The sequence below is a fragment of the Perognathus longimembris genome, chromosome 2 (genome assembly GCF_023159225.1).
Source record: "Perognathus longimembris pacificus isolate PPM17 chromosome 2, ASM2315922v1, whole genome shotgun sequence".
Taxonomy (NCBI): domain Eukaryota; kingdom Metazoa; phylum Chordata; class Mammalia; order Rodentia; family Heteromyidae; genus Perognathus; species Perognathus longimembris.
This window is the reverse complement of record NC_063162.1, coordinates 153,580,092-153,600,567: the sequence shown is the minus strand read 5'-3', so window position 1 is coordinate 153,600,567 and position 20,476 is coordinate 153,580,092. Positions and strand designations below refer to the sequence as shown.

The 20,476-nt window shown below is 45.0% G+C and overlaps 1 protein-coding gene across 1 annotated transcript in view; it reads right to left on the bottom strand.

The window, feature by feature from the left end:
* Ube3c (ubiquitin protein ligase E3C) overlaps positions 1-20,476 on the bottom strand; it is an 85,982-nt gene that overhangs the window by 19,205 nt on the left and 46,301 nt on the right. Inside the window, exons 15-19 of the mRNA XM_048340538.1 lie at positions 18,651-18,755; positions 17,919-18,006; positions 17,488-17,585; positions 15,887-16,019; positions 12,501-12,748 (exon numbers count right to left, since the gene is read on the bottom strand). Of these exons, the coding sequence (XP_048196495.1) occupies positions 12,501-12,748; positions 15,887-16,019; positions 17,488-17,585; positions 17,919-18,006; positions 18,651-18,755 (672 nt within the window). The remainder of the gene's footprint in view (positions 1-12,500; positions 12,749-15,886; positions 16,020-17,487; positions 17,586-17,918; positions 18,007-18,650; positions 18,756-20,476) is intronic.

Genomic DNA, 20,476 nt, shown 5'->3' with positions numbered 1-20,476 from the left:
AATGATAGCACTAAAAACTATGATTGCATCAGCTAAATGGATTATAAATTAAATTTCCATAATGTATGCAACCAAGATACAAATGTAAGCATAAATCAAGGTATTTTCTAAACAGGTTAATTATACAACTTCAAAATGGCCTATTTTTTATGCAAAATAATCCACTTAGCATTTTCCCAGTCACTTGTGCTACACTTGTCCCTACAACCATATCAATAACTACCTGTCAGGAAAAAATAGCAATAGGTATATGGGAAAAGCCTGTAACATATTTTTCAACTGTCCGTCCTTTATGAGTGTTTATAGCTAGAAATTGTGCCAAAATGATTTGAAATAAAAAGGATTAATTATAGTAGAAGCCTTTTAATATAAGTAAGTGCAGTTGCAATGTAATTAATGCAAATTGTGGCTCTATCAGGAGAATAAATGTGAGCCACACCATAGACCACTTCTATTTGCTGCCAAGTAACTTCAGTAATTTACTACATTAAGAATCAATAAAAAAAATAATGCTTTTCAAATGCATCTCTATCAATCTTCAGGAAGTTCTAAAGTGAACATTTATAACTTAATCTAAAAACTATATGAGATGATGCCTTGCTTTAAAGTCATCCTAATTGAGCAGGCAGATAATAATTTTAATTATTTCTAATCATTCCAACCACAATGTTTAAAAAAACACAAGAGAAATGTCAGATAAGGCGGTGTATGTGCTAAGAGAAGCAGGCTTGAGAACTGGTAATGGAAGCGGACACTCTGTGACCTTGCCCCTGAGACATCACCTAAGCTCCCGCTTAGCAGGTCTTTACTATGCGTGTCCACATATTTATTAAGTCCAACTGTACACTCATGCATTTATTTGCAAAGAACATTTGTTCTTTCACCTTTCCGGTTATGCTGCATAACTATGCCTATCTTCAAGATTCATGTCTGCCTGGCCTCACTGACTCCGGCCTGTAATCTTACCTATTCAGGAGACTAAGACTGCGGGACTACAGACCAAAGCTAGTATGGGCAGAAAAGACTCCAGCTACAGTTAACCAGCAAAACACCAAACTGGAGGTGTGGCTCAAGTGATAGAGCACTAGCCATGAGCAAGAACATGAGGCCCTGAGTTCAAAACTCTGTACTCGAATGCGCACGCACACACACACCCCCCACCCCACCCCCACACAAAATCTAACCCTAGGTGATCAACAATAGTCCAGATTTTTCTACAGCATCAACTCCTGTGACAATTTGGCTCACACAGACTCCTTGACGCTCAATCCAATACCAGTGTTCTCACACAACAGTCTTCCTCACACACGTGCCCGTGGCCAGGGAGGGTGCTGAGCCACCTGAGCCAGGGCCGAGCCCCAGCCCCCAGGTGCAGAGCACTGTCGGCACTCCCCACTGTTCAGGGTCAACACAGACGGACCGCAGGATGCCAAGAGCACAGCCCAGCGGACCTGTCATTTAGGGTTGGGGGGTCTGGAAGCCACGTGGCGAGGCGGCACTGCCTGCCCTCGACTCCCCTCCGCACCCAGGCTGCCCAGAGCGCCAGCGCCTATGCTCCTCACAGGATGCGGAGTCCCTGGGCCTCACCCCTGCCCCTCATTCGTCTGCTTTAGACCTTGGCTCTGAGAAAGGCAATGAAAACCTCGGAGGCCACCTCCTTGCCTACTGGGGGTTTTCTCAGGGACTGGGGCTTGCTAGGCAGTCATTGTACTTTATGGCTTTAGTTATGTTCTGTCTGCTCAGGTGGACCTTGGACTGTGGCCATAGCTAGGGTAAGAATTCTGCACCACCACGCCCAGCTTTCCGGCTGCGATGTAGTCACACCGCGCCCCCACCTGGCTTATATTATCTTACTTAGTACCTTCCTCCATGAGCCTCAACATAAGACTAAAGTGGACTCCATCCTCACTCAATCTACTACAATTACGTAGCAATGTCTTTTCTAACTGCTTTATTGTGAGAGAAATCACCTATTTCAAAATCCACCCATTTAAAGCAAACCACTCAGTTGAGGACATAGATCAGTGGTAGAACGCTAGCTCTTTACCACACACAAGGTCAAGCCCAGCCGCTGCAGAATGACCGTGAACAACACACTGGTCCTTCCTGCGTCTCCAGCTGTACAGTCATCACCACGTTCAATTCTGAGCACTTCATCTCCCACAAGGCCCTCAGCCCATGGCAAACACCACTGCTGCTTCTGTATCCAGGACATTTCATAGAAACGGAGTCAAACATTTGACCTCTGTAGCTGGCTCGTCACATGGCTTACGGTTTCTGAGGTTTATTCATGTGGAAGCCTGTACCTGGGCCTCAGGCTCTTAAAACAGCAGACTTCAAGTGGGACCAGAGAGAGAGAGTGCTTCCAACACCCAGAGCAGCAACTTACCGCAGGGTACAGCAAAGGAAAATGGCCTCTATGTGATACCGACTCTTTCATTCTCATTACTACTTTAGTTCTTAAAAGTGCAAATGTGTATTATGTTGGGGTCAGCTGCACCTTTAAGGGGTCACAGCTGACCTCGGCCTGTCCCTCCCCTTCCTGTCTTTAACAGGAAGAGAAGCCCCTGTCCCTGGGGCTAGCACGTGTGCTATGGCGGAGGGGTACCCCAGGGGCCCATCCATAGGGGGCTAGACCTCTGCCAACAGAGGAAGTCTCCTGACATCATTTGAGGGACAGCTCCTTGGGACCAATCAGGGACCCCTCTCTTGTGCCCGCCTTTGGGGTATATCTGGGAGGCTCCTCATTTGAATAAACAGAAGCCCTAGACGTTTTCTCCAGGGGCCCACGCATCCGTGTCGTTCTTGGCGGTTTTGGGGCACCCTGCGACCACACACCACCGAGGCTACCTGTGGCCATCGCTCCCGTGTGAGCGATAAAGGACCACCCAGGAAGGGGCGGACAAGCCCCTTTCCCCCCCCCCAAGCGAGGGGAAGTAGAGAGAGAGAGAGAGCCCACAAATTGGCGCCCAAGGGCCACAGCTGGCCTCAACATATTATAGTAGTTAGAAAGTATTTCTGTGAATGTCTTGGGGTAGCTTAAGCTACAAGAACTGTCATGCATTGAACACAAGTGAATTCTGAATAGACCTGTCACTTTTTATGGTACAACTGAAACCATTTTTGGTTTTAAGGTTCTGAAGAAATGAAATGCATCAACACAAAACCATGACCTCAGTTTATAAGAAGGGTGTTCACCCATTTGCCAACACCACTGCTGGCTAGCTGTCCATGCAGGTATGGCTGGGTGTGTGAGGCGCTGGGCTGCATCCTCAGCACTGAGGAAAAAACAAAAGAATCTGGGCACCAGCGGCTCACATCTGTAATCCTAGCTATTTAGGAAGCTGAGATTTTGTTTTGTTTTGTTTGCCAGTTGTGGAGCTTGAACTCAAGGCCTGAGCACTGTCCCTGGCTTCTTTCTGCTCAAGGCTAGCACTCTAGCACTTGAGCCATCGCACTACTTCTGGCTTTTCCCATATATGTGGTGCTGAGGAATTGAACCCAGGGCTTCATGTATACGAGGCGAGTGCTCTACCACTAGGCCATATTCCCAGGCCCAGGAGGCTGAGATTTGAAGACGGAAGTTCGAGGCCAGCTCTGGCAGTAAAGTCCTTAAGACTCCTACCTACAATTAACCACCAAAGAGCTGAAAGCGAAGCTGTGGGATTCATGTGCCAGTATTGAATGAAAGTGCTCAGGCCCCGAGATCAAACCCTAGTACCCTGAACAAAAGGGGAGGGGGACGAAGGAGAGCAGGAAGAAATGGGAGGGAAGAGAGGGAAAGGGGGAGAGGAGCAAAGGGAGAGAGATCAGGGAAAGGACAAATGAAAGTAAATGGAATCAAGTACAATTCTCAGGAAGAATAAACTTCAAATAAAGTAATCATCTGTCAACTATGATTATCTTCTATTTTCCTGCTTCCAGAAGAGATGGTCAACAGGACCAAATTCTTAAGCACATGGCCCCTGCTGAAGCAGGGAACTCAGAAGCGCCAGAATCACCCCCTAGTGACCGTCCCACTCACAAGACCCGGAGACCTCAGGGTGAGGTGGTCAGGGTGAGGGCCAGAGTCCATGGTGAGCAGCACCAGAGCACGACATCCTCAGAGAGAGACGCCAGGAGGCGGCCCAGAAGGTGACCAGCATCAGCTCCATCTCTGCAGGTTCAAAGCCTCCCCAAGATGAAGTGAGCGTAATCCAAAGGCATGATAATGATACAGGAGGATAAATTCTCACAACTTCCAGAAAGGTCAGGATCAACTCAATGCACACTGAATTCTAGCAAGACACACAACTAGAGACCATGCTGAAGTTATACAAACTCCTAATTAAAGATTTCAAATAACTGTCCAAGGTCTCATCAAATAATCTGATTCATGGGAATTCTGTTCCAATTAAATCAATATTCTGAAGCACGAAAAAAGGTACTTTCAAATAAAATTCAAATATGACAGAAGATCTGCTTCAATAAATATTCTGTACTTAATTGGCTTAAATGGCCCTAGGTGCTTCCATCTGTAAACACATTCAACATGACATTACCACATCCTTGGCTGTTTATTTATTCCCTGTCTGGAGGCTGATTTACAGGCGATAAAGTGCAATCATGACCTGCACCAGAGGCAGGAGCCATCTGCTAATGGAACTCTTAGCTGGGAAGTGACCAGTGACGTGAGGTAGTCCTCCTACACAGGACCACTCTCAAGGGCCTCCTGCACTTCATCACAGTAAACAATCACTAACATGTGCATTAAAGAAAATTTAAATACATTATGACCCAATAAATACCCTAATCAATCTATATACAGTTTTCTTCTCTTAAAGATTTAAGGCCCACACATCTCAGTATTAGTGCTATACGATAACATTTATTTAGACCTGGACAGTTTTTAGCATGTTGGTACAGAACTAACCATATATAATCAGAGGATAATAATGTATGTTTTAGCAACTAGTACTCCCTTAGGAATTTCCACACAGAAAATTGTAAGGAGCATATTAAAAATGTGGAGTTAAATTAACTACCATACTCCAGTGACTTAAGTGTTTTGTGGTTTTTTGTTTTTTTTTTAAAGGAAAATTAAACTACTTAATACCCTGGCTCTGGGGCTGGAACCCAGAAAGTTTAACCAGGTAGCCATAGTGTTACCCCAGGTTGGCTTTGAACTACTTAGGGTTCCCCTGCCTTGGCAGAGCACTCTACTCGGCTAGAGTGCTGGGATTCAATGTGCACCACTGCACTTTCCTTTAAGACAAGACTGTGGCTGGGAATATGGCCTAGTGGCAAGAGTGCTTGCCCTTGTATACATGAAGCCCTGGGTTCGCTTCCTCAGCACCACATAGATAGAAAACGGCCAGAAGTGGCGCTGTGGCTCAAGTGGCAGAGTGCTAGCCTTGAGCAAAGAGAAGCCAGGGACAGTGCTCAGGCCCTGAGTCCAAGGCCCAGGACTGGCAAAACAAGCAAACAGACAAAAAAAAAAAGGACAAGACTGTAGAGTGCATTTCAGGTTAGTCTGACAAAATAAAAGCTTATCTTTACTTGTATTTATTCTTTATTTTATTATTATTAATTCTAAAGGCTCTTGAGCTTTATTTTGATTTTTAAAAAAGTGTCCTTTTCTCTTTTGTGTGTGTGTGTGGAGGGGGCTTGAATTCATGCCTCATGCTGTCACTCACATATTTTGATTAGGGGTGAAGCTCTACCACTATCACCATGCCTCCAGTTCTGGCTTTTTGCTGGTTAATTGGAGATAAAGTCTCTCAGATCTGTCTGCCTGTACGGGCTTTGAACCTTAATCCTCAGATCTCTGCCTCCTGAGTAGCTAAGATTTGTAGGCATGAGCTACTGGTGTCTGGCAAGTCACTGTTGAAAAGATTTTCTTGAACTGAGAGTTCAAAGTCACATCTTCCAGGAGGCTGACATGGAACTTTAGTAACACACGCATCACCACCGAGGAGCTGTCACCCTGACACAGGGCCACAGCCAGTGCCACCCCTGATCCGAGAGTGGAAGGTCGGCTATGGCTTGGTGGTGGAGTTCTCCTGGAGACTCCTGCGGTGGGGACCTGGGGAAGGACTAACACAGCTCTTTGTCCTAGGACCACATTCACGGCCTGCTCTTTCTGGCTTCCTGCTAGGTGATTTTTGCTCCGGCAGATGCTCCCATCACGAGGATTCCCTCTGCCACGAAGTCTTGGTAAAAGCCAAGTCAGTGCTGGTGCCATGCCCCTTCCCTGAACTATGAGCTCAACATGCCTTTCTTATAAAGTAGACCACTTCAGATATCACATGATAGGATCTGAAAAATTGTGTGTGTGTGTGTGTGTGTGCTATTACTGAATTTGAACTCAGGGCCTCACCCTTGCCAGTAGATCCATGCCTCTATCAGATAGTCTTGTGTTTTTGCCCAGAGGTGGCCTCAAACCATGATCTTCCCTACTTCTGCATTCTGTGTGGCTGGGATTACAGGATGTGCACCACCATTCCCCCTTTGTTCTTTGAGACAAGATCTTGGTAACCTCCTCCTTTCCCCGCCTTGAACAACAGTCTTATCTCTGCCTATAAATGGCTAGAATGATTGGTGTGAGCCACTATGCCTGCTTTTTTTTTTTTGGGGGGGGGCAGTCCAGTCCTTGCTAGACAAGTACTCTATCTGCCACTTGTGTCACAACTACAGGCCTGTCACGTTTTACGAAGTAAAATAACAATCTATTTTAAACTGATGTATTTTGTCACTATAACAAGGTCACAGTATATATAGTTGCTGTGTGCCTCATAGAAAGGCTAAGTTGGAGCCACTCACTAAATGTGAAGCATGCTTCTATCTGTTTTACCAAAGCAGCAGCATGTGGAATCCAAACAATAGACCCCAGAGAGCTACAAATAAAGGGAAAGCACTTTACTCTCCAGTGGATGGGCTCCCTCTCAGCATCCCCCACTTTGTCAGAACTGGAATCCATCACCATTACCCATCAATAAACATATAAACACCTCTCTACAAAACCACAGTAATCACCAGTGCTGTAGTGGCAAGCAGCTGGGCACAGCCGAGCAGAGTCATCGGATTATCTCACATAATCTATAAAAACGAACTCAAAACAGAGAAAGCCCTGCAGGTAAGAGTGCATATAGCACAGCACTGTCAGGCGAGCAAAGAGCCACCCACCTTCACGATCTGAGGGTAGGCAATGATTTACACAGAGCACACCAACAGCACATGCAAGACAAACAAGGAAGGAGCAGAGGTACTTCACCGGAGGAAGCAGCATGAGAGAGAGCAACTGTGGATAGGGGAGCCTGCGAGGGACCTGAACTAAAACCAGGGGCAGCAGGCTTGACTAGATAGTCCTCAGAGAACAGGACAGATGAGCCACACTGTCATTCACCAAAGAAATGCAGACAAAATCTACAAACGCCACTCATACCCACAGGGTGGTTTTAACAAACCCAACCGTCAGTAGTGAGTACAAGCATCATCCAATACGGCTGAGATGCTAACAGGCTGCAGATGCTTTGAGAGTCAGCATATGATACAGCAATCCCCTTCCAGGAATGAGTTCAAAAGAAAAAAAATAGATCCAAACAACACTTGAGCTCAAAACAAGCAAAAGTAAAACGATTTACAAATGTCTGCAATGTATACATTCACAAAACATTAATACTCTTTAGCCATACAAGCCAGGCACCAGTGGCTCATGCTTGTCATCCTAAGCTACTCAGGAGGCTGAGATCTGAGGATGGTGGCTTGAAGCCAGCTCAGGCAGGAAAGTCCCTAAGACTCTGATCTCCAATAAACTACTCAAAAAAGCCAGACGTGGTACTGTGGCTCAAGTGGTCAATCACTCACCTTGAGCAAAAGAAGCTACAGAGTTCAAGCATCAGAATGGGGGGGGGGGGGGGGGAAGAGTGGAGCTTCTGATACATGCCTCAACATGTAGAAAACTTGTAAGTATTATGCTAAAAATCAAGTCGGGAGGATCAAGAGTTTAAGGCCAGCCTGAGCTACTTAATGTTGAAAGAGTGACAGTGATCAAGATGCACTGTATTCATAAACTGCATTGGTGAATAGCAACTCCTTTATACAACTACTTAAAGATAAATAAAGATTTTTAGAAAAGACTCTAATTAGACAATGGCCTAATATCCAGAATATTAAAAAAAAAAAAAAACAAACCAAGAACCTAGGCCCTCAAAGAGTCAACAATTCAATTACTAAATGGGCAAATGAACTAAATAGAGTATTCTCACAACAAGTAAAACTGGCTAATGGACAGTGAAGAAATATTAAACATCTCTGGCCATAAAGGAAACGCAAATGAAAAAAAATACTGAAATTCCATCTCACCCTAGTTAGAATGGTCAGCATCAAGTATACAAACAACACCAGATGCTGGAACAGATATGGGAGAAAAGAAAACCCTCTATTGTTGGTGAGAATGTGAACTTTTTCAACCACTGTAGGAAGCAGGTTGGAGATTCCTGAAAAAACTAAACATTACCCGGTGTTGGTGGCTCCCACCTGTAACTCCAGCTACTCAGGAGAATGAGATTTGAAAGCTGCAGTTCAAGGCCAGCCTAGGCAAAAAGTCCCTAACGTTCAGGCCTGGGCTGGCCTCTGAACAAGGACCTTCCCACGCTGCCTCCCACGTAGCAGGTCTTGGTTATGTCTGGCAGGAGAGCGCAACTGCTAGGGTACTCCTCTTGGGAGAATGGCCTTTCTCTACAAAGAGGGTTGTGTGGGGGCCCATGGGTGGTGAGGAAGGGGACATCCACTTAGAACAGGGGCACCAACCCTGGAAATTAACGCAAAGGGACAGAAGATACAGCCAGTTCTCCCTCACACCCTTCTTTTTGTCATGTTTGTATTTTACGACAAGGAGGGTCTCATCATGTGGCCGACCCAGCCTGGCCCTGCCTATCACACCATCCTATCATAGCCCCTAAACTGCTGGGATTACAGGCCATCATCACAATGCCCAGCTATTAAGTTTTTCAATGAACCCTGGACATTTAAAGCTGCTTGTACACCAATATATGTGAGTAAGAAAATCTTTAAAGAGGCTGGTGGTTGCCTCAGTTGATAGAGCACCATCCAATGAGTAAAAGTGTCAGGTACTGAGTTCGAGTCCTGATCTCAGACCTAAAAACAAAATCTCACAAAGACAGGGAAGGGTGCTGGGATATAACTCAGTGTGGCAAAGTACTTGCCTAGCAGGTGCAACATCTTGGGTTCAATCCCCAGTACCAAAAAAGAAAAGAAAAGGGCTGGGAATATAGCCTAGTGGCAAGAGTGCTTGCCTCATATACATGAAGCCCTGGGTTCAATTCCCCAGCACCACATACATAGAAAACGGCCAGAAGTGGCGCTGTGGCTCAAGTGGCAGAGTGCTAGCCTTGAGCAAAAGAGAAGCCAGGGACAGTGCTCAGGCCCTGAGTCCAAGGCCCAGGACTGGCAAAAAAACCAAAACAAAACAAAAACAAACATACAGTTAAAAAATACCCAAACATAGAGCTGAGAATATGGCCTAGTGGTAGAGTGCTTGCCTCACATACATGAAGCCCTGGGTTCGATTCCTTAGTACTACATAAACAGAAAAAGCCAGAAGTGGGGCTGTGGCTCAAGTGGCAGAGTGCTAGCCTTGAGCAAAAAGAAGCCAGGGACAGTGCTCAGGCCCTGAGTTCAAGCCCCAAGACTGGCATAAACAGCAGGGATAGGAAAAAAAAATGTACTCATTACCTGAGTTATGAAATGCTTATCTCTCTGTTCAACACCTTAATAACAATAAAATCATATTTTAAAAAAACCTATAGGCAGGTGCCAGTGGCTTACGCCTGAAATCCTATTCAGGAGTCTGAGATCTGAGGATCACAGTTTGAAGCCAGCCCAGGCAGGAAAAGCCCTGAGACTCTTATCTCTGATTAACCATAAAAAGCTAAAAGTTGGGCTGGGGATATGGCCTAGTGGCAAGAGTGCTTGCCTCGTATACATGAAGCCCTGGGTTCGATTCCCCAGCACCACATATACAGAAAATGGCCAGAAGTGGCGCTGTGGCTCAAGTGGCAGAGTGCTAGCCTTGAGCAAAAAGAAGCCAGGGACAGTGCTCAGGCCCTGAGTCCAAGCCCCAGAACTGGCCAAAAAAAAGGTAAAAGTTGAGTTCAAGTAGAGTAGAATCCTAGCCTTGAGCATAAAAGCTCTGGGACAACACCTAGGCCCTGAGTTCAAGCCCCAGGACCAGCTTTAAAAAAAAGAAGACCACTGAGCTCTTTCTATCATTGTGCCATGCTCTCTTTTGTACCCCAAAGCAAACTAGTAGTCATCACATAATTCCAGTGATTATGAATTCCCACCAACGGAGGAATGGATAAACACATGCAGTATGACATCTAATGTAATATTATGTAGCATTAAAAGGAAATTGCGTACTAAAAGAGCAGCAACTTGGAAAAGAGAATCTAGTCAGGAAAGGCCAAGCATTGAATGATTCTATGATTATGTAGTGGTTGGAAGAGGCCAATTTGCAGAGATAAGAGTTGATCGATATTGGTGCTTGGGGAGGGCTGATGAAATGTTCAAGGGTGGACTGGGGGTGGGGGGAGGGCGCAGTACAGCTCTCAGGACACGGAGTCCATGGAGGGGCCCGTGCTGACTGGGTGAGGTGCGTGGTATGCGCTGGATCTCAGGACAGCTGAAAGCAAGACATTCCTAACAAGCCAGAACCCGTCAAGGCCACTGGACAGGTCTACCACAGGCCCTGCTCCTCCTCACCCAGTCCACCCTCATCTATGCCTTAGTCAAAAAGCCACATCTTGCTTTTTTTCCTTTTCTGCCAGTCTTGGGGCTTGAACTCAGGGCCTGAGCACTGTCCCTGGCTTCCTTTTGCTCAAGGCTAGCACTTGGGCACTTGAGCCACAGCATCACTTCTGGCTTTTTCTGTGTATGGGGTACTGAGGCTCCATGCACGCTAGGCAAGCACTCTACCACTAAGCCACATTCCCAGCCCCTATCTTAGCTTTTGTACTTGGGCCCCTTCAGTGAAGCTTCATCTAACAATGCAGTACTAACAATGACCATCTTGGTCATAACGCTTACAAAACCTAGTTTCCACTATCTGTGACTGTATCATTTTTTTTTCTTTTTCTTTTTGAAACAAGAGTCTCACTATGTAGGTCAGGCTGGCCTCAAACTCATAAACCTCCTGCCTGGCACCCTCACTTTTGGACCTGGATGACGTTTAACCGGCTTCTGACTCTGACCAAGGACTTGGGGGTTAAAGTGCCCATTCCCGTGAATACTGGGATCACAGCCCAGTGCTGGGAACTCTTGGGTGTATTCCCAGAATATATCCCATATCAGACAGCTGGCTCCACCCCATGGGGGCAGCTCAGACGATGGGTTCTTCCCTCTCTGAAGACACTTTACAACAGCAACATCAACTGTTTTACCTAAAACGCAACAGCATAAAGTGTAGCCACATATGTAAAGCTGCAGGGAAAAGCTCTTGTTAGAGTACGCCTGACTATCAGGAGAGCAAGACTCCAGTGACTCAAGTACAGGGCCAAAGTGCCCTTGCCTTGTTCCAGACTTGACTCAACAGGAGCACTGGAATCCTCATTACACCCCAAGTTAAACAGCTAACTGTCACCCTTACGTTTACATGAAGGCTAGTCTAGTCTGTATAGATGGCTGGGTGGCCAGTGTTGCCTGGTCTGCATAGATAGGTGGGCGGCAAGTCTGTATGGGTGGCAGGTGTTGCCTGGTCTGTATGGGTGGTTGGGTAGCAGGTGTTGTCTGGTCTGTATGGATGTAGGGTGACAGGCACTGTCTAGTCTGTATCAGCAGGTGGCAAGTGTAGCACAATGGCTACTAAGGCGTCCCCAGACCATCAGTCAGTGTCTGCAAAATTACATAGAGCATACACAAAACTTGCAAAGTGAAGTGTGGCCTGCCACTCAAAGCACGTTCAACAATATTGACAAAGCAGCTGAGAGAAGGTAGAGAGGTACAGTTCACAGATCAGGCACATCTGTGCAAGCAGAAAGCCAGTAAAAGACTTCTACCAGGAGAATCTTTTTTTTTTTGGCCAGTCCTGGGGCTTGGACTCAGGGCCTGAGCACTGTCCCTGGCTTCCTTTTTGCTCAAGGCTAGCACTCTGCCACTTGAGCCACAGCACCACTTCTGGCCATTTTCTGTATATGTGGTGCTGGGGAATCGAACCCAGGGCCTCATGTACATGAGGCAGGCACTCTTGCCACTAGGCCATATCCCCAGCCCTACCAGGAGAATCTTACCAATACTTCCTGTTTCCTAAACTACACCAACTATTTTGAAAATTTCAATTAATGTGCATGAGATGTAAAATGATGAAATGTAATTACTATGTACATAAATATTAAAACATTAACAATTCTGAATAAAACTCACCAATGAAATTTGTATCAAAACTATACAGAAGCAATGAATGACATCTTTTGTGATGTGTTTTTATATAAAGATCGCATTACCTTTCCGAGCATTCTGCCTAGGAAGTAGTAATGTCTGGCAAAAGAATCTCCCACAAGCATCTGGGCAGCTGGGTTCGGATATAGGAGCCCTTCATTAGTGGTCTTAAAGAACCCCTGGTTGGGGTTAAATCCGGATTTTAGTAGTTCATTTAAAAACTCTCGAAAAATACCCCCACCATCGATGCCAGCTTCATCCAAGCCGTGGGCATTGAGCAGGTGCACGCGGATCCGCTTTTTCAAATCTGGTTCTGGTAAGGAAAAGGGAAGGGCGTTAAGCGGTTAAAAAAAAGAAAGAAAGAAAGAAAGAAAGCAATGAGATCAAGGGTAGTTCAGGAAGTATTAGGGGAGGTAGGGCATTAGGAATATTTTCCTAATGTATGACTCAGCAAAGCAATGATATTAAAGGGACAATGCCATTAAATTCACATAAAACACAAATAAGCGAGCATAATCCAAAAATAGAAACGTATGTACGAGTGCCATTTTAAATCTACTAGCAACCAATAAAAACATCTTCTCCAGAGTCCATAGGGAAAGTCTTTTTTGCAAGACCTGGAAGACCAGGAAGATCGTGCATGGTAGGCATTGAGCCATGTCCCCAAGCCCTTCTGAGACAGGGTTTCACTAACTTCATCTAGGCCGGCCTCGAGGGTGAGCCCCTGCGCCCGTGCTTCCAGAGGAACCGGGATTACAGGAGCCCAGCACCACAACACCCAGCCCAAACGTCTCCTTCGGCTCACTTGCAAGAAGGGAGCCACAGGGGGAACATTTAGGGAAAAGTTAAACTATGTCACCTATTTTATTTTTTGCCACTCTTGGGGCTTGAACTCAGGGCCTGGGCACCATTCTTGGGCTTCTTTTGGTCAAGGCTAGCACTCTACCGCTTGAGGCACAGCCCCACTTCCAGCCTTTTCTGTATACGTGGTACTGAGGAATCGAACCCAGGGCGTCACACGTTAGGCAGGCACTCTATCACTGAGCCACATTCTCAGCCCTGTCACCTCTTTTATGATAGAGGAGACTGAAATGCCTGTAGGGGAGGAAGGATGAAACTAAGGACATGGGATGATACTAGAACAGTTATTATCACCGGGAAAACTGCAGAGTGGTTGCCAATGGTCCAATGAACGAGAACATTCACCGTGACCCAACTCTAGGGTATCTTCTCCCAGGACCAGCACCAGGGACCACATCTCTGTGGGACTCGGACAAACACCTATACCTTTGGGACTACAGCTACTGTGTCATGCCCAGCTAGAATATACGCTGGGGATTATGTGTTATTGAAATCCCTTAACAGCCCCCTGGATAAGAATCACACCCTTGTGCAGGACAAAGCTGAGGACAACTAATACTCCAACGATCCAACGACTGCAAATGTGCCTACCACCGCACAGTTGAGGGTGCTGTCTCTAAACACACTTTTCCATAGTTGGAATCATACTCAAGATGAAGAACATGCTGTTCACTAATAATCCCATACCAACTTCTGTTCATATGATTATGAAATATGTTTAAACTAAGTTTCAGTTAAAATTCCAAAAAGAAATCCCACCAGCTAAGCAAACAAAAACAAAAATGTATTTGGCTCCAGCCATTAATGGCTCACAGCTATAGTCCTAGCTACTCAGGAGGCTGAGATCTGAGGGTCATGGTATGAAGCCAGCCTGGATAATAAAGTCCATGAGTTTCTTATCTACAATTAACCAGCAAAAAGCCAGAAGATGGGGCTGGGGATATGGCCTAGTGGCAAGAGTGCTTGCCTCATATACATGAAGCCCTGGGTTCGATTCCTCAGCACCACATATACAGAAAATGGCCAGAAGTGGCGCTGTGGCTCAAGTGGCAGAGTGCTAGCCTTGAGCAAAAAGAAGCCAGGGACAGTGCTCAGGCCCTGAGTTCAAGCCCCAGGACTGGCAAAAAAAAAAAAAAAAAAAGGCAAAAGTGGAACTGTGGTTTAAATTGTACAGCACTTCCTCAGCACCACATAAACAAAAAAAGGTGGAAGTTGCACTGTGACTCAGGAGGTAGAGTACTGGCCTTGAGCAAAAAGAAGCCAGGGACAGCACTCAGGCCCTGAGTTCAAGCCCCAGGACTGGCAAAAAAGAAAAAAAAACCTGAGTTGGCCTGAATTCGAACCCCAGTACTGACACAAAAAAGGAAAAGAGAACATATTTTTGGTATTTTTACATTTATATTTATATCATCTAAATATCTTATCTTAGTGCATATACTTGAATACAGGGACTTGTGTTTGTTAGGTAGGCATTTCATCACTTAAGCCACACTTCCAGCTCTGAATATCTTTTTTTTTTTTTTTAAGTGCCAGTCCAGGAGTTTATACTCGGGTATGGGTGCTGTCCCTGAGCTTCTTTTGCTTAAAGCTAGTGTTCTACCACTTGAGCCACAGCTCCACTTCTGCCATTTTTGGTAGGTTACTGGAGATAAGACTCTCATGAACTTTCCTAACCTAGTTGGCTTTGAACTTTGATCCTCAGATCTCAGCCTCCTGAGTAGCCAGTATTACAGGCATGAGCCACTGGTACCTGGCTTCTGAATATCTAATTTGAAGTTAGTGGTAAGTTACTTGATATATCATATATACTATTTCAAAAACTGCCAGATATAAACAATAAATGTTGTAAGAGTTTTAAATATAAATGTATCTAAGTGGGAAATGCCGACTCAATCTATTCTTGTGCCTCTTGTTCAAATTGTACACTAATGGAGGAAGGACCAAGTGACATGAAATGGCCTCTAGAAACTCACTTCTGGATACAGCAATATACGGCAACACAACAGTATTTCCTGCATCAAATCTAGCCTTGTAGGTATCTTGACATAATTTGTCTCTAAGGATCAATTAGAAATGTCCAGAGGACACTGGTGACTCATGCCTGTAACCCTAGCTACTTAGGAAGTTGGGATCTGAGGATTGCAGTTAGAAGCCCGTTTGGGTAGAACAGTCTGTGAGACTATTACCTCTTAGCCAACAAGAAGCCACAAGTAGAGGGTACGGCTCAAGTTGTAGAGAGCCAACCTTGAGTGAAGAAAAGCCAAGCAAGAGCATGGAGGTGCTGAGTTCAAGCCCCATGACTGGCACTGGTGTGCACACACACCAAAAACAAAACAAAAAACAAACCCAAAACCAAAAACCAAAACAAACAAACCAACATAAAATCCCAAACCCAAACCAGTGCCACCACCACAAAAACATTATTCCAAAGGGCCGAGGATACAATCAGTGGTAAAACATTTGCATGTATGTGGAAATCCCTGCATTAGATCCTAGTACTTGAAAAACAAACGAACAGAGATTATAGAAGATTGTTTTCTAAAATAATTTCCCAGCCTCCCCTATCATATACAGAGAGCATTACACATACCATTTTCTGGAGAAAGTTTGTCATAAGCATCCTCATAGATATAGTTCCTTCTTATTGTGACATTTATTCCATCTAGAAATGGACCATCTCCTTGAACTTCTTGCTTATCTGCATAAATCAACCTTTGAAAGATCTGACAAATAAGATAATTTACAGTTATTATAAACGACAGACTTGTTAAAGACATAAGCAATCAAAACAAAAAAACCGCTAAATAATTTTTTTTGGGGGGGCACAAGGGTCATGGGGCTTGAACTCGGGGGCCTGGGCACTATCCCTGAGCTTCTATTGCTCAAGGCTAGTGCTTACACCACAGCTTCATTTCTGTGTTGTTGTTGTTTGGTGGTTAATGGGAGTAAGAATCTCATGGACTTTCCTGTCCAGGCTGGCTTTGAACCACAATCCTTAGATATCAGCATCCTGAGTAGCTAGAAGGATAGGTGTGAGCTACAAGTGCCTGGCTTAGCTAAATAAAATGTAATAGTCATGGTAACAAATAGCCATGGTATCAACATTATTATTTTCTTCTGCTTTATAACAGATTCTGAAAGTCAATTGCATTCTTTGGTCTATATTCATTTACAAATCTTTCATAAAAATTCAGGAGGTAAAAAAGAATACAGCTTTGTAAAAGTCATATTACAAGTCCTAGTGGAAATACTTAGATTGTGAAAATCAAGCATAGGGAGCTCAGGAAGTAGTTGCTATATTGTGTATGTATTTGTAGTTTTGGAGAAGTAATGCCAACAGTTTCCAAAGCAAATGCCCAGGAATGAGGAGGCCTAACCAATACTTCTTGAAACCCGCACCAAGAGAAGAACTAATTTCTAGAAAAAAAATTAAATATAGTTGAAAGACTATAAACAGAACATTTTAAATGACACTTGGGAACAGATACATGCAATTCTGGTATGTGAGTCATATGACCAGGCAAGACAGTACAGTAGCTGCCCATTTCTTCTTTTTATAAAGCAGTGTCAGTGTTCATGATCTGCAACTTCTACTTGAATGAATGGAGCATGCCTCTACAAAAACTGACACTTTTAGTAACAAATTCACTTAGAATCCACTATCAGAAATCTATTAGTCTAACAGGTACTTCAGCCAGCTGTAACTAAGGGAAAACTCATTTTGTGCCACGAGGCACCTTGTTGGGTTTAATCAACTATTGTGAGCTATTACAACCTAATTAAAAAAAAACACAAATTGGACTCGAGTTAGAGGGTCTGTGGGTTGGTGTTTTATGGGAGAGTGGGGGGTGAAATTGGGGTTGAACTCAGAGCCTTATGCTTGCGAGGCAGGCACACTGGAACCATGTCCTCAGCCCTTTTTGGGGTCATTTTTTTTTTAACAGGACCTCATATTTATGCCAAGGCTGACCTGGACTGCAAGCCTATTTACACTTCTAGTGCAGCCGCAAGGACAAATGTGCACTGCTCTCTATTTATTGGCCGAATGGGGCTGCTCAAACTTTTTGCCTGAGCTGGCCTAGAGCCCTGCTCCTCCTGCGGTCTGCCCTCCTGGTGAACGAGGGCTGCAGGCATTAACTTTCCCCACACCTCGTGTGGGTAAGCTACCGTGAGACGCAGACGGTGGCATACCTTCACTCGTTCCTCAAAAGGAACCACAAAAGGCAGTTCTGTCAGGATGGCGAGCTGTCGTTCCTCAGATACTGACAGTGGAGGGGACTCCAGACCCACTGCAATATTGGAAACCCATTAGTCCGTTCCGGCCCACTTTCCACACTCACGTCAGCCATAGCCACCAGAATTCAGCTCCCCACCCCAGCTTCCCAGGCCCAACCCAAATGCATTCTGGTCTTCCAGTCAAGTGAGTGGCACTACAACAGCATGGGCAGGACAGCACGTCATTTTGGGGAGATTATGAAACTATTTTATGGGGTGGATTCTGGCAGTATTCCAAGACTATATGTGTTCAGAAAACAAAACAAAACAAAAAAAAAAACGCAGGGTAAAAGGTACGGAAGCTGCAGCGTGTACAGAAACGCTGCCGGGAAGGACGCGGGCCTCACCCTCCAGAGCGGACTGCAGCGGGCCGATCCTGCCCATCCGCCGGAACCTCCAAACGTGTCTGGAAGCCGGAACATAGAGCTGGGTGACCTGAGGGGACCAAACTGGTGTCAGCACTTCATTCTAACCCCACATAACCTTTTGCTTTTCTCTACAGCAATAGAGCCTGGGCCTTGTATTGTTTAAATGAGCTGGCCCTATCTAGTTTGCACTTGCTTGCTTCTCCTATGCTGACTGAACTTTTACACTGAATTAACAACTGTCTTCTTTAATGATACATAGTCTGAGGCACAGCAAGTGGTCATAATAATATAATGGCTTTATGAAATAAAACAAACATTATCCTTAAAATATTCTCATAAATTTGTGCAGGGTGCACTGCAGGTATGAAACATGTCACTGGTGTTCTCCTGTAGTGAACTTTCTGGACTAAGGACGGAATAGGGGTGGTTTCTATCTGGCACCAGCCCTCATGTCCTGGGAACTAGCTTGAGGTCAGCAACCCGCCGTGGGGGCCTCAGACTGAGGTGGACCACAGCCACCACACACCCACAACAAAAGGAAAAGCTCAAAGTCCGCTCTCTGAATGCTCTTGACAGGTATAGGCTGAATGTTTACTACTTCTTTCTAAAACAGGGAGGTACAAAATTAAATAATCATTCAAATAATTTCAAGGGATGTACAACTGAAAAGTATTTTAAATGTAAAACATTACAAAGGTGTTTTAGTAGTACCTTATCTGCTTTAATATCCTCTTGCTCTGACAACCAGTGATTTGGAGGACAAAAATTTCTCCTTGTATCTCTGGACTTGAGCATTTTCACTAGGTTGGTGATAACCTATAGAGGAAGAACAAGCTTGGGTCAGATAACTAGCTCAGGAAATACCACCGTGCAGAAAAGCCCGTGCGTGACTCTGATGCCAGAGGCGCATGCTTGAGACAGATGCTCCTCCACCCATGTGGCTCAGGAGTTCCCAACCAGGGTACAGAAGAGCCCTCCCCGGCTGGGCACCCCACGCACACCTGCCAGCCTAGCTACTCAGGAGGCTGAGATCTGAGGATCAAGGTTCAAAGCCAGCCCAGGTACAAAAGTCCTTGAGACTCTTATCTTAAATTAACTACCTAAAAAGCCAGAAGCTGAGCTATGGCTCAAGTGGTAGAGAGCTAGCCTTGAGAAAAGAAGCTCAGGGACAGCGCCCAAGACACGATGAGTGAAAGCCCCAGGAAAAGCACACACATAAAATGAGCCCTACTCAGTCTGCAATCACAAGGCTCATCTGCCAACAGAGAGAGGAACGTGAACTCCAGTATACAAACACAATGGTCTTCATAAGCTGTAGGGGAGATGGGGGTTTTGAAATACTTAAACTTAGACATAGCTCAGCTGAAGGATAAACTGCCACTCTTTTTTCCCCCTATTTTTTCTGAGAATCACTGTATCCTGTCTTAAAAACAATTTCACAGCCCACCATGAGCCTCTGCAGCCAGACTCCATGAAGCCTGACCCTCATCTCAGGGTATGGCCTCCAAACCATCCTGTCCACTCCACTGCACCCTTCCATTTGACCTTTGGTTTACCTCTCCACTTAGCTGTGGATCTGCTTATGCCGAAAGCTACTCCAGAATGGAACTCAGCTACCTGTGGGACCTAGTAGTTCTCAGTGATCAGAAATGACGAATAGGTTTTACCTGGCAGGTGCTTTGTAACTAATTAGCATATAGGCTCTGATACTTTAAAGCCAGTCCTGATGCTTGCTATGTTACCATCCTTTCGGCTTTCAGAGAAACAAGCTGCAGTAATGGTCAGGGCAGACCTAGATCGGGTTATTGCTTGATGTTTTCTTCGTGACTGAGTTCCTGTACAGGTGGGGAGAATACACAATGCTTGGTCCTCTCTGGCTGATGGCACGGTCTAAACAAAATGCTGTAATCAACCTAATGTACTTATTTCCTGGGAGTTAGCTTTAAGGTTCCCAAGTAAAGAGTGGATCTCGGGGAGACTAGTAGAGACATGTTCTATTTAGGGAAGAACTTTACTATATGAAATGTCATGGCTTATGTCCATTTTCAGGGTAAACAAAATAGATAATTAGCCACTGTGTTGAAATGTGACCTGTTCACAGCACCACAACTGCTAACACTGTGTTTTCCAGAAATTCTTAGGTTTCCTACCTGACCATCTGTGTGAAACTACCAGAGATAAAGCTTTACTACAGACACTGAACCTGACCATGCTCATAGACAAGATCCAGGCTGCCCAATTCCACAAAGTAAAACTTCCCCACCCCATGCTACGGCTTTACCCTCCTCTAGTTAAAAAGTATGCTTTGTGTGGAGCCTTATAAAGAATAAGCAGCCCCTTGAAGAATTAACTGTGATGTTCTGTGCTCCTACCCAATTCCATGCTACTGATAGTTTGTTTTGTTTTATTTTTGTCAGGGGGAAGAGGGAGAGGGTAATACTGAACTCAGGATTCTGTGTTACTGGTAGGTAGGCACTCTACCAATTGAGTGGCATTTCCATGTTAACTCGGGGTAAGAGGATTCTGGACCTTAAATC